Source organism: Oreochromis niloticus, linkage group LG16 (genome assembly GCF_001858045.2).
Source record: "Oreochromis niloticus isolate F11D_XX linkage group LG16, O_niloticus_UMD_NMBU, whole genome shotgun sequence".
Taxonomy (NCBI): Eukaryota; Metazoa; Chordata; class Actinopteri; order Cichliformes; family Cichlidae; genus Oreochromis; species Oreochromis niloticus.
The window spans coordinates 32,213,909-32,226,933 of NC_031987.2; the positions used below are offsets into that span (position 1 = coordinate 32,213,909).

Here is a 13,025-nt window from a genome sequence, read left to right on the forward strand (position 1 = left end):
AATGGAGATTGACTTGCTTATGGTGAGTAGCTACGTGAGGAACTACCGTTTCTGGCAGGTCTGTGTTGGCCTCAATTTCAGCCTGGAGTTTGCCACTTGGCATATTCCTGTTATTTCTGGTCATTCAATAAATAAACGTGTATGTTATGCTTGAGGAAATCAAAAGCCATTAAAAAAAAAAAGTGGTTAAAATACTTTTATTACCATGGTCATCATTTTTTCCTTTAGAGTACTTTAAGCCCAAAACCTCTTTGGGGTGGGCCAAACTTCTTTTTATATATATCTATGTAAAACTAGAAAATCACCTGTAGGAGACACTGAGCAACCACAAAAAGACACATGACAGCCACAAATAGATTTTTTGTGTCCCTTTCACTGTGGGTAGCTTAACCCTGGTAGCATCCACTAATATGTGGTTAAATATCTCATACCAAGTTTTATCTTGACCAGATACTTTTGATAGCCATCAACAAGCTTCTGGCATAATTCTGGCTGAATATTTAACCACTTTTCTTGACAGAATTCATTTACATTTTCATTTAAATTTGTTGACTTCCTGGCACAGAACTGTCTTTTAAGCATAGTTTTAAGCATAGGACTTTGAGAAGGCAATTCCAGCAGCTCAATATTAACCTCCTTTGTCCATGGTAAAATCAGTTTTGCTGTATGTTTTGGATCATTTTCCTGTTGGAACACCCAGCTGTGTCTAAGTTTAAACTGTCAGAAGCCCTCGGACAGTCAGACCCTTTTAACCAGTCCGAAGATATTAATTGTAAACCGAGAGGAGCTTAAACAGCTTGTTTCAGAAAGTGGACAAACTGTAACATACATAAGGATTATTTTGATTTGAATCATGCAAAACTACTTTAGTAGAAAAACAATGTAGTCCTTGAAATGAAATGTTTATCTATTAGATGATAGAGCATGCAATTTGAACATTGTTTTTAGGCAGGGTAGGTGCAAGAATCTTGGAGTTAAAATAGTCAGCAGTTACTGATATTTTTGCAGGTAAGTTTCTAGGAACTGACTAAAGACTGAATAAGCTAAATGTGTTGTTGCTTACATGTACATTCTTCAGTGCATACCTTTTTCCCTCTATGGCAGGAGGAACAGTGACATGGCTACAGATGACAAGTCCTCGTCCTCATCCTCAACGGACTGGAGCGTGGAGCCAGCTGGCATCTCGCCCACCAGCCCCTCCCACCTGACTCACTTCAAGCCACTGACTCCAGAGCAGGATGAACCTCCCCTCCGCTCTGCATACAGCTCCTTTGTCAACCTGTTTCGGTTTAACAACAAAGGTGAGGAAATGCACAATATAATCAAATAAAACACCCAAGAATTTCACTTGAGTTAGTCCAAAAGCTACACTCTGTATTGATTTTTATTTCTTTAATGTTTGAAAGTTAGAGAAAAGTGAGACCACTCACTGATTAACAGAGATTACATATAGATATTTTGCCTACCACTGTAAACACAGTGTGATAAATCAGTAGTGGAAATTACACCTTACAGTATTTTTGATGTATTTTTGACAGTATTGAGAAGATGTTTATCTGAACTGGAGTCAGGACCCAGTGAGCTGCACAAGTCATGAATTAAAATTCTCCAATAAGTCTGGTCCCCTAATTCTCATACCTGACAGTGGTGTTTGAGTAATTTGAATCTCTCTTTAATTCAGGCCATGTCCACAATAATAAGTTTTCGTTTGAAAACGCATCTTTTTCTCTCCGTTTTGGCCTCCGTCCACACTGAGACGGCGTTTTCAGTCAAGGAAAACGCAGCGTTTTGAAAACGCTCTCCAAAGTGGATACATTTGAAAACGCCGTTTTCGTGTCACAGTGTGGACAGCGAACCCGGAGCCATTTCGAAAACAATGACACATTTTAGTCATGTGATGAGGTGAAGTAACCAATCAAACTAAGATAGCGGAGAGCATTATACAGCAGTTGTTTTGTTTGACAGCCCTATTAAAGATTAATATCAGTCTGTACATGCTCCAGACAGCTTTTCTTCAAATTCTTTAATTCCCACTCGCTTTTGCAACTTTGTACTTTTGTGTTACTCGCAGCAACAACTCCACCTCATTGTTAGTCCATTTAAAAAACTTGGTGCTTTTCCTCAACATTTTGCAGCGACGTTTCAAAGAGCCGGAAAGTAAATAAACGGCAGACAGAAATGAGGCAGGTCGAATCGTCTTGCATTTCACGCATGCGCAGTACTGGAACGTAAGCGTTTTCGCCGTTTCAATGTGGACGCACAACTCTGTGAAAACGAATGAAAACGACAGTGTGGACGCAGAGCGTTTTCAGACGAAAACGCCGTTTTCAAATCTATCCAGGCTAGTGTGGACGTAGCCTAAATATTTGCTCATTTTGAATTGGCTGCCAGCAACATATATAAAAAAACAAGGGGCAACAAACTGGAGAAGTTGTGTAATACTGAAAAGAAAAGCTGGTGGAACATCTCACAGCTAGTTAGCTTAAATTGGCAACACATGGGTAACATTGCATTTCAGAAAAGCTGATGGGTTCACTACTCTTGTTAACTGGTACATAATTTGATTACAGATTCAGAAATTTCTACACAAAGAAAAGTTTTTATACATAAAGGACAGTGAAAGTCCCGTGATGGCTGTGATCTGTGTGACTGTTGTAGAAATCACAGCACAGACTCAGGGAGACTCCTCTAAACCGCTGTCAGTAAAAGCACTTCAGCACTGCATATGCAAATGTCTCATGTTAAGATTTTACCATGCAAAGAGTTCAGTTAAAAACTTTTTGCATGGTTTAGTTAAAATGGAGCTATTAAACCACCCTGGCATCTGACCAATTGAAATCCGATTTTTTTACATCATCCAGTTTGTTATCAGCACACAGTCAAAGACTGAATCTGATAGAGTACATTATTGCACCTTGCCCATCTGTGAAGGTGCCTCTATTGCTTAACAAAATATGCAGATTGTGGAGTCACACATGCTGTCATCCAGGCAAAGACTTTTTCAGGAGAAGGGTTAAGATTATTTGAATAGGACGATATCAGAGCATGTTCTGCTTGTGTCTCAGCTGCATGAGTCTGTAGTAAAAGAGGTTGGATTCACTCACATTAGAGAGAAACCTTTTTGTGGGTGCTCGGTGATTGCATTTAATGCATTTAATTTTCCAATATGCTGATCTATAGACTGAACAACAGTCCTTTACTGTCAGATTTCTTATCTTGAAAGTGATGACTTTTTACCATCGACTTTGATTTAACTACAAACTATTGGACTCGATTATTCAGCACGTTCTCTGTGTGTTCAGATGAGGGACGCCCTCCTTCGACAGCCTCAGAGAAGCCAGACATTCCAGCCCCTTCTCCTCAATCGGAGAGGAGAAGCTGGTCCACCAGTCCCTCCCACTCGAGGACGCATCGAAAGCAGCATCCCGACCACTACAGACGCACCTCGACAGCCTCGGGTAAAAGTCACACACTGTACACTTCCTGATATTCGAGATGGAGATCTTCAAATGGAATAATTGGCCTAACTAGGAAACAGGTTTGGGATTGTCTTGCTGTTGCTGAGCCTCAGGCGTGTTTTGAAGGTAGGCAGTGTTGCAGAACATTTGCAACTGTTGAATTGGAACTGGGTTTTTTTATGCTTTTTTTTTAGAGTCAAACTCTTTGAAAGCTTCCATCCTGTGATGAATAAACTAATCAGAGCGCTCTGATAACACTATCAACACTGTCTAATATCAGTGACCCATCTTATCTTTGAAGCTTTCAAATTCAGCTCCACACTCTGTTGAAAACAAACAAATAGCTGCGAGAGAAGAAGAATAGGACAGTTTCCAGTGCTGCAAACTTCTTAAACATTTTGATCTTGTGCAAAACTAATAAAACATGTTTTATTGTCACAAGATCATTAAATGCAGTTCACAATATTGAATGTGAACTGCATCCTGCATTTGGTTCCAGTTTTTGATGGGGAAAAATATAAGAGTCGACTCATCCAATAAAACAACAAAGTACAAACCAATGCATATTTTAACATAAAACAGTTTGTTTTAAAGGATACAAACAAGTCATTTTCCTCTCACGGCCTATAGTGTCTACGCTTGTTGTGGTTGTGATGATCAGTACAACTGATAAGGTTTTTGTCTTCTCAAATAAAATGCTGAATAAATATTATTGTGTGGTCTGTTCTGGTAAAACTGCTTGGCTATCATCTGTGAAGAAACACTGTGCACTCGTTAAACACTGTTAGTTTCATACATGCCAACAATGACACTTAAACGACAACAAAACACAGATTCAAACAAAGGAAATTATAAAGAATTCATAGAAGTGGTCGGGAAAGTAGAGCAAAAATAAAGCTCATGGCAGGGAAAAAGTCTCTGTCTTGTTGTTTTTTGTGATTAAATTGAAATGTCTTCTGCCTGAAGACACCACCAAACTCCCCTAATTACAGTTTCAGAGCCAAAAAACATGTTCTGTGTAAACCTTTATCAGTCTTAACTCAGTAAAGACTAGAAATGTCTTTGTTAATGAAGCACCAGCTTCTGTGTTTCTTTTTTTGGAAGAAAACCTGCAGATTTGAATGTGAGTTGATCACAGAAACAATTCTGTGAGCGTTTGTGTAACGTTTGTGATGCATGCTCAATCATCCAGGTAAGTAAATGCAAAAAAGTTGATTCTGTTCATCTGGACGTAGCGTTTTCAGATGAAGTGACTTCTTCATCCAAGGACTGAAGAAGTCACTTGGATGAGTGACGTTTCTCCCACTGAAAACGTTACATCCAGATGAACAGAGTCAACTTTTTGGGGTTTGTGTAACTGGTTGTGTTCTAAATTATTCATGTATTCCCTGCTGCTTGTGTCAGGGGTTCTGTGTAGCAGACTAGATATGAACTCATTGGCAAAATGACACAAACACTTTTGGAAACTTGTCGAGTCACTTTGAATCATGTCGCCGTCATGCAGTGAAGTTGTGACAAATCAGCATCAACAAGTTCCTTCTTTCTCACAATGCATGATGGTATACAATCCCTGGATAGTGACCTGCTCAGAAGAGCTTTCAGAGCGCCGTATTAACACTTACTGTACGATCAGGCGCCAGTACAAAATGTCTAATGGAAGTGAGTGATTTGGGACACAGCCTTGTTCTGTTGGAAAGAGGAGACAAAAAAGCGCTGTAACATCCATTCTCGTGTCTTTTCTGATTGCAGTGGATTGGCCAGGTGAGGGCTCTTCTGCACTGTGTGGTTTTACTAAAGCTATTTTGGCTGGACTGTAGCTGCTCAGTCTGAAAAAATAGCCTGTGTGTGTCCGAGTACATGCAAGGGCGTGTGTGTGCGTGCATGAGAGAGATAGATTTGCCTTTTAAAACAAAGCGCTTCCTTTTAGTCTTTGGTTTGCCACTCAGGTACTAATAATTGGAATGTAATTTGTTATGATTGATTTTTAAGCTAACATTTCTCTTCATCATGCTTTTTTGCCCACTTATTTATTTTTTGTTTTTTTTATTTATTTATTAACTTGGATTGTGTCATGTCACATTTGCAACTTTAAAGGTAGTTGCTCATTGTCAAACGTTTCTCATTTAGCTTTGTAATTACATTACCTAAGAGAAGCTGTAGCATTTTTTTCAGATTAAATATATAGATATAGTTTTTTTTAAAGAGGAATATTTGACAATGCGACAGGACTTAATTATAGACGTGCAGAGTAAGCTTTTTATTGTGCTCACTTGTTCTGTTTGTTCATTTGTTTGCATGCATGATTTTTAGAGGGAAGCGGGAAATCTGTTGCATCTCTAAGTAATCATGACCCGCGTACTGCTGTGCAACTTCGCACTGCACTGAAGAGGCTGAAGGAGATCATGGAGGGAAGGAGCCAGGTAAAATAGAAACTCCTTTGGAAACATTTGTTTATCTTTAATATCTCATTATAATATGCCTTTTCTAGGAAAAGTGTGAATGTCCAGTCCAGTTCAATGGTTTTGAGCACTAAAAGTGAACTGAGTTTGTCTGTTTTTAATCAACAATGTCATAAATATGGCCCAAGCCATGCAGTACCTCTCCGGGGCTCTGCCATATCATCCTCAATAATACAGTAAACGGCATATTGCAAAATTTCTGTTGTAGCGATGCCATGCATTTATGTTCCTCGGTGTGCACAACAACAAGATAAGCCTGGTGTGCATACAACAGAGCACAGTATTACAAATTATGTTACTGAAGCACTTTATAGTATGACCAAACACTAGATGGAAATGACTGCAGTCACATAGTGGGAAAGCAGGGCCCAAAATACGACATTATGTCACAATCTTGTGCAGCTCCTGAAGAGTTACAAGGTTAGCTTACATTAGTTATTATTGAACTACAGTGTTCAGTAGTTATTTTGTACTTTTACTGCTGCTGCATTTTTACTTTTACTTTTGCTGCATAATGCCGAGTCACTACTATTGCACTATACAAAGGTAGTAAAGCTTCCGGGCTGCCATCCCTCAGGACTTTCTCCATTTGAAGCCATGCACCAGGGATTGTAACATCTCGTTCTTTTACTGAAAGAGAATGCTGCTGGGACCTTTTTTCAATAGAGAATTGGGAAGTGAATTAGGAACTCAATTTTTTCCCTATATTGTCAAAAATGTTGTTCTTGCAAATTTCCTTGGACTATCGTGATGTCACCCTGAGGACATATCACCCATACGTCTCTGTGGATGAAAGCAGCTTGCTGTGATTGTGTTGATTGTGTTGTCCCCCCTTCAGGACAGCGATCTGAAGCAGTACTGGATGCCAGATAGCCAGTGTAAGGAGTGCTATGACTGCAACGAGAAGTTTACCACCTTCCGCCGCAGACATCACTGCAGGCTGTGTGGGCAGATCTTCTGCAGCCGCTGCTGCAACCAGGAAATTCCCGGAAAGTTCATGGGCTACACAGGTAGGGTCCACATAAGATAAGATAAGATAACCTTTATTAGTCCCACACGTGGGAAATTTGTTTTGTCACAGCAGGAAGTGGACAGTGCAAAAGTTATGAAGCAAAAATTAGAATAAAATAAAATAAGAATAAATACAGTACACAACTGTACAGAATAGAATAAAATAAAATACTATATACAATAGGATAAAAATAGAATACAAATGCTATATACAACTGAGTAAAAATACAACGATGCCAGAAAAGATTATTGCACATTAGTGTTATTGCACATTTGTGGATGTGTGTGTTTGATCAGTTAAAGTCTTTATTGTAGAGTCTGACAGCAGTGGGGAGGAAAGACCTGCGAAATCTCTCCGTCCCACACCGTGGGTGCCGCAGCCACTGAAGGAGCTGCTCAGTGCTGTCACAGTCTCATGCATGGGGTGGGAGATGTTGTCCAACAGGGATGACAGCTTAGCCACCATTCTCCTGTCACTCACCACCTCCACTGGGTCCAGAGGGCATCCTAGAACAGAGCTGGCCCTGCGGATCAGCCTGTTCAGTCTCTTCCTGTCCCCGGCGGAGATGTTGCCGCCCCAGCAGACCACACCATAAAAGATGGCTGAGGCCACCACAGAGTCATAGAAGGTCTTCAGGAGTGGGCCCTCCACTCCAAACGACCTGAGTCTCCGCAGCAGGTACAGCCTGCTCTGCCCTTTCCTGTAGAGGGCGTCTGAGTTATGAGTCCAGTCCAGTTTGTTGTTCAGATGAACACCAAGGTACCTGTAGCTGTCCACAGCCTCAATGCCCATACCTTGGATGTTCAGTGGTTGCAGTGGAGGACGTTTGTGCCTGCGGAAGTCTACCACCAGCTCCTTGGTTTTACTGGCATTGATCTGGAGGTAGTTCAGCTGGCACCAGTCCACAAAGTCTTGAGTCAGTCCTCTGTACTCCTTGTCGTCCCCATCAGTGATGAGGCCGACTATTGCAGAGTCATCAGAGAACTTCTGCAGGAAGCACTGGGTGGAGTTGTGGGAGAAGTCTGCAGTGTAGATGGTGAAGAGGAACGGAGCCAAAACCGTTCCCTGTGGGGCCCCCATACTGCAGACGACCCTGTCCGACACACAGCCCTGAGTCCTCACATACTGTGGTCGGTCGGTGAGGTAGTCCAAAATCCAGGTAGTGAGGTGATGGTCCACTCCAGAGTTCTCCAGCTTGTCCTTCAGAACCGAGGGAAGAATGGTGTTGAAGGCACTGGAGAAATCAAAGAACATGATTCATAACCAAGATATGACTTGGTTATGAATGTATCAGAAAACTGTTTGTAATCCACCAAAATATCTTGCATTCTCATTTTACATCATCCCACATTAATGTTAAAAACTGAGTCAGTGTCATTTTTTCTGAATTGTGTCACAATAATGTTATTTTCAATACTTTGCTTCACCCAAAGTAGGTCACACAGTACTCTTCTGTTAAGGGACGCACTGATGTTTGACCTAAATCCTGGCTGATATCTGTCCTGTTGACTGTTATCAGCAAATCTACAAAGAGAATTATATTTAATGATGTCATTGAGCGATACTTCTCTGTAAATAGGATTGTTTTCACGACTAGATAAATAACCTTGGTGGAAACGTTCCTCTATCTAAGCATTCGTGACACACTTGTGAGAATAATTCCTCCCATTTCTATTAACTGTCACTCTTTCCTTCTTTGTGCCTCTTCCTTTTTTGGACTGCCTCTCTGTGTTACCAGGAGACCTGCGGGCGTGTACATACTGTCGTAAATTAGCATTAAACTACACTCACTCAGCTGACTCGGGCTCCATCGGCGAGGATCTGAGCGCCTTGTCTGACTCTCCCTCCTCTGTGTGTGTGCTGGAGCCCAGTGAACCACGGACGCCGTTGGGTGGCCGCAAGTCCAGCAGGAACATCTTCCTCGAGGAGGACCTGACTTGGCAGAGGTGACACAAATGCACACTTGTTGGCAAGTTATATCTGAGAAATTTTAATTTACATATCCAGATGGAATTGAGCTTGTAAAATACTGTATGTAAGACCTGATTTCTGGCACTTATGTTTGAATTATTTCCAGTTGAGTTTGAACAAACACAGGTAGAATACAGGCTTTCTGCATGATTCCTTCACTATCAGCTCTGAACTGACGGTTACAGTCAAAGAGTCAAAAAAGTGTCCTCCTGTCTTTTCCTGACCATTTCTGTGAAAATACTTGTTGTAAAGTTTGAGTTCTCACAGGGACATAAAAGAAGAGACATGCGCTGCTCAGAGAATCAGCCTGGGCAGTCATGTGACAGCAGGTGTTTTAAATGCTGCTCTGATGAGGAGTGGGCTACTGGAACAAGGCTTACATGGACAACATTTGAGAATGTTGAAGTGTTGGAATGCTACTATGCCAGCCAACTCAGAGAGAGAGGTTATATCCAGCACATGTAGTAACTATGAATGAGAACAAGTCTGTAATGACTATGAAGTACCTGGTAGCTCCATAGAAGAAACCTGCTATCAAAGCTGGAGGCTCAGGGGAATAATAGTGGTCAGTATGGACATAATGACCCAATCCTGGTTAGAAGAGAGCAGTGTGACTAAGAGAGATGATGCTTAACCACCTGCAGCAACAGATGTGTCTGTTGAGGGCGCAGCTCCTCCAGCTCACTGACAAAGCCCTGTCAGAGGAGATGCTTCAATTCAATTCAGTTTTATTTATATAGCACCAAATCACAACAACAGTCGCCTCAGGGCACTTTATATTGTCAGGTAAAGACCCTACAATAGCAGTCTGACACTGTTTGACTGTAGCCCGGTTCCTCCTGCCTCCACCCTGCACCTCCAGCCGTCATACTTCTTCCTGTTCACTAACATCTGTCATGGAGGGTTCGTCTCTCAATGGAATCATGCTGTTTGATGTCTGTTCATCTTTTCCTGGCTGGATTTTCTGCTTCAGTGTGAAGTTTTTAGGTTCTGTTTGTATGTGCTTGGTTAAGACCCATCAAGCTGAATCTTATTGCACATGTTGAATAATATCTTTCTGGCCCAGCCTGTAACAAAGACAAATTTACTGTGAGTCTGGACCAGGCATATATTGGGACTTTTCACCATGTGACCTGACTTGCTGTGTGAATGTAATTATTTAAGAATCTCAACTTTCCTTTTGAAAAATGGTTGATGATCTTTTTTTTTAAAAGATATCTTTACCGTGCAGAGAACAGACCAGACTAATTGTGAAATGAATCTTCAAAGACTCATCTGTTTCAAACTTTCTCCAAGCATATATGCATTTTACAACTTGTTCCTGTTTGGTTGCAGTTTTAAATCAGTGTGCTCCCCTGCTTTTTCTCTGTCAACTTCCTTCAAAGAAAATCTGTTTCCTCTCTCTTTCTCTCTTCTGGCATAGAAAAACTCCTATTGGGATGAGAAAGACGTGAGTCTTGCTGTTTGTTTCATTCTTTTTCTTTTCGTTTCTTCTTTTTTTGTCCACATGTGTCTCAGCTTTAGCGGTCAGTTAGCAGAGGCTAATGCTTTCTAGCGCTATAAAGAAAATAGTCTTCTGCATTCTGAAATCTACTGATCATAAATGTGGGCGGAGAACAGAAAGGAAATGTAAGGACTGCAGGAAGAGTCTAAATCCAAGTTTGTGTGTTGTTAGTATGATTCACCAGGAGCCTCAGAACAGCGGCCTCACTTCAAGGCTGACCACACTGCAGGAAGACATAGGAAAATCACCCGTGAGGAAGAGGTCAGTCGCTGCTTTTGGCTTGCTTGTACAAATTACATTATGCACAGTGTGTTCCAGCCTCGTTCCGCACAGGTAAAGAGGAATTTTGGTTTTCTCCGTGTTTTCTTCATGCCAGCAGGGTCTGACGTGGGGTTTTTTAGATCACCTCAACCTTTATCCAAAAACAACAAGCTATCCAGATCATTGCCGCATCAAATAATTCTGTTTCCTACTTCATTCCTACATTTCTCTGTCTCCATTTGTTACTGTTATTTTTGTTACTAAATGAAGACTGACCAGTAATAAAGTCATCTAATAGAAATTGAGTTCTAGGACTGGATTTTTTAATGCTACAGTCACACTGGGGAAACGGTGGTTGTAGACTGTGGCACAAACAGAATTGCTGCAACCGAGTGCGAAGAGCTTGTGATCTTGTTGCATTTTAAATAGTTGCTCAAGCCGAGGATCAGGGCTGCGACCACTCTGAGTCAGTTGCTACCTTCAAAGTAAGTTTGGTGCATCAAGAGGACGATAAAAAGTCAATAAGTCTGAGTCAGACTGCTGTCAGTTTGAGATTGAATTGAGTTAATTTGGTAATTACATGCTAGTAAAAGTCATAGTAGTATTTCTGTCTATTGCAAATCTGTTGCCACATGCATGCACATAAATTCACACTAAAAATAAATCCACATGAGCTGCCTGCATTCAGAGTCCTGCAGGAACCTCCGAGATTTGAAATCATATTTTCTCCACCAATAGTGACGTTGCTGCAAGACAGCAACTGAACTGCAAAATGACACGTGCTCAGCAACCTTTTATATAGGAGTATTACTAGAATGCAAGCAGTTGAATTGAGTCGCCTGTTGCAACTGAAGTTGGGATCGTCGGTGCAGAGTGACTCAGATTGATTTCAGGAATTATTTTTGATGAGCGTCACCAGTTTGTCTGAGAGTGTTTCCACTCACTGCAACATGAAATATTGAGATCATGACCAGACAAGTAATTTTCCAGAGGCAACACAGTTAATTGTATCTTCTATTCTTAGCAGTAGAAGTTTTATAAAGAAAGATTGAGCAGAGTTGAGCTCAGCTTTTCAGCTGATAGGTGTGTGTGTCCAGAACAACCTTGGGTAAAAACATCTGTACAGTTTAAATAGCTAGAAGCCATGAATGTGAGTGGTTCCTGTTTCTCTCAGATCTGCCAGTTTGACCACCATGACGCTGGATCGCTCTGTATCCTCTATGGTGCCTTCCTACGACAGCTCAGTCAGCCCGCCAACCAGTCGATCCATGTCAGGGACCAAGAGCGGCACCAAGCTGGACCACAGTGAGGAGGAGCGAAAGATCCTGCTGGTAGCTGATTTCTCCTTTCTCTTCTTCTGATTTCATGGTTCCTGGTTCCTATTTGTTGTAACACTGTCTGAGTGATGCCAACCAGTACAACATATCTTGTAGGATTCCTCTCAGCTGAAGGATCTGTGGAAGAAAATCTGCCACAATAGCACAGGGATGGAGTTTCAGGACCACAGATACTGGCTCAGGACTTACCCAAACTGCATTGTGGGAAAGGAGCTTGTCAACTGGCTACTGAGAAATGGAACCATCTCCACCAGGTACGATTGCATTGGAGCAGGGCTGAGGAACTCGAGGCCTCAAGGGCCGGTGTCGTGCAGGTTTTAGATCTCACCCTGGGTCAGCACACCTGAATAAAATAATTAGTTCATTACCAGGCCTCTGGAGAACTTCAAGACATGTTGAGGAGGTCATTTAGCCATTTGAATCAGCTGTGTTGGATCAAGGACACATCTAAAACCTGCAGGACACCGGCCCTCGAGGCCTGGAGTTGCACACCCCTGCACTGGAGAGACAACAATGCTTATTTTTTTTTCTAGTGCATTAAACGTGTGTGTTTCATAAACATCGTTGGACAGGCTTTGGCATCTGCATCTGCATGCACATGATTAGGAATTCTTCTAAAAGTTTCTAATGGTTTGGTAAATGACTTTTTATGTGTACATGCATGAATGGTTGACTGACTTCCCCTGCTCATTTTGATAAAAATATAATAATATGTTAAAAGCTGCTCTCACTCATGTTTCACTCAGGTTTTTCCATGTTGCAGGGCACAGGCTATTGCAATAGGCCAGGCGTTAGTGGACGGTCGCTGGATCGACTGCGTCACACACCACGACCAGCTGTTCAGGGATGAGTATGCGCTCTACCGACCTCTTCAGGTGAGAGCTGCTTCCTGCTGATACGCAAAGCCTGCAGATAGTGAGGGAAAGCCGAATTACAGAAATATTTTAGGATGCCGTCTAAGTTGTTTTACATTTGCTGTAATCCACATTGACTCATTGCAGCAGTTATATTGATTCAATTGAG

At 41.6% G+C, this 13,025-nt stretch overlaps 1 protein-coding gene across 9 annotated transcripts in view; it reads left to right on the forward strand.

Annotated features, from left to right (window-relative positions):
• pikfyve (phosphoinositide kinase, FYVE finger containing) overlaps positions 1 to 13,025 on the forward strand; it is a 35,102-nt gene that overhangs the window by 1,586 nt on the left and 20,491 nt on the right. For 4 of the 9 annotated variants that reach the window (XM_025903980.1, XM_025903977.1, XM_025903982.1 and 1 more), the window contains exons 2-12: positions 1,105 to 1,301; positions 3,303 to 3,458; positions 5,208 to 5,219; positions 5,769 to 5,878; positions 6,756 to 6,927; positions 8,668 to 8,875; positions 10,324 to 10,350; positions 10,576 to 10,665; positions 11,840 to 11,996; positions 12,099 to 12,256; positions 12,766 to 12,877. In XM_025903980.1, the coding sequence (XP_025759765.1) occupies positions 1,118 to 1,301; positions 3,303 to 3,458; positions 5,208 to 5,219; positions 5,769 to 5,878; positions 6,756 to 6,927; positions 8,668 to 8,875; positions 10,324 to 10,350; positions 10,576 to 10,665; positions 11,840 to 11,996; positions 12,099 to 12,256; positions 12,766 to 12,877 (1,386 nt within the window). In that variant the 5' untranslated portion in view covers positions 1,105 to 1,117. Of the gene's footprint in view, positions 1 to 929; positions 1,009 to 1,104; positions 1,302 to 3,302; positions 3,459 to 5,207; positions 5,220 to 5,768; positions 5,879 to 6,755; positions 6,928 to 8,667; positions 8,876 to 10,323; positions 10,351 to 10,575; positions 10,666 to 11,839; positions 11,997 to 12,098; positions 12,257 to 12,765; positions 12,878 to 13,025 lie in introns of those variants that run through there. The other 5 variants (XM_013264747.3, XM_003456271.5, XM_025903981.1 and 2 more) reach the window with 4 other exon arrangements.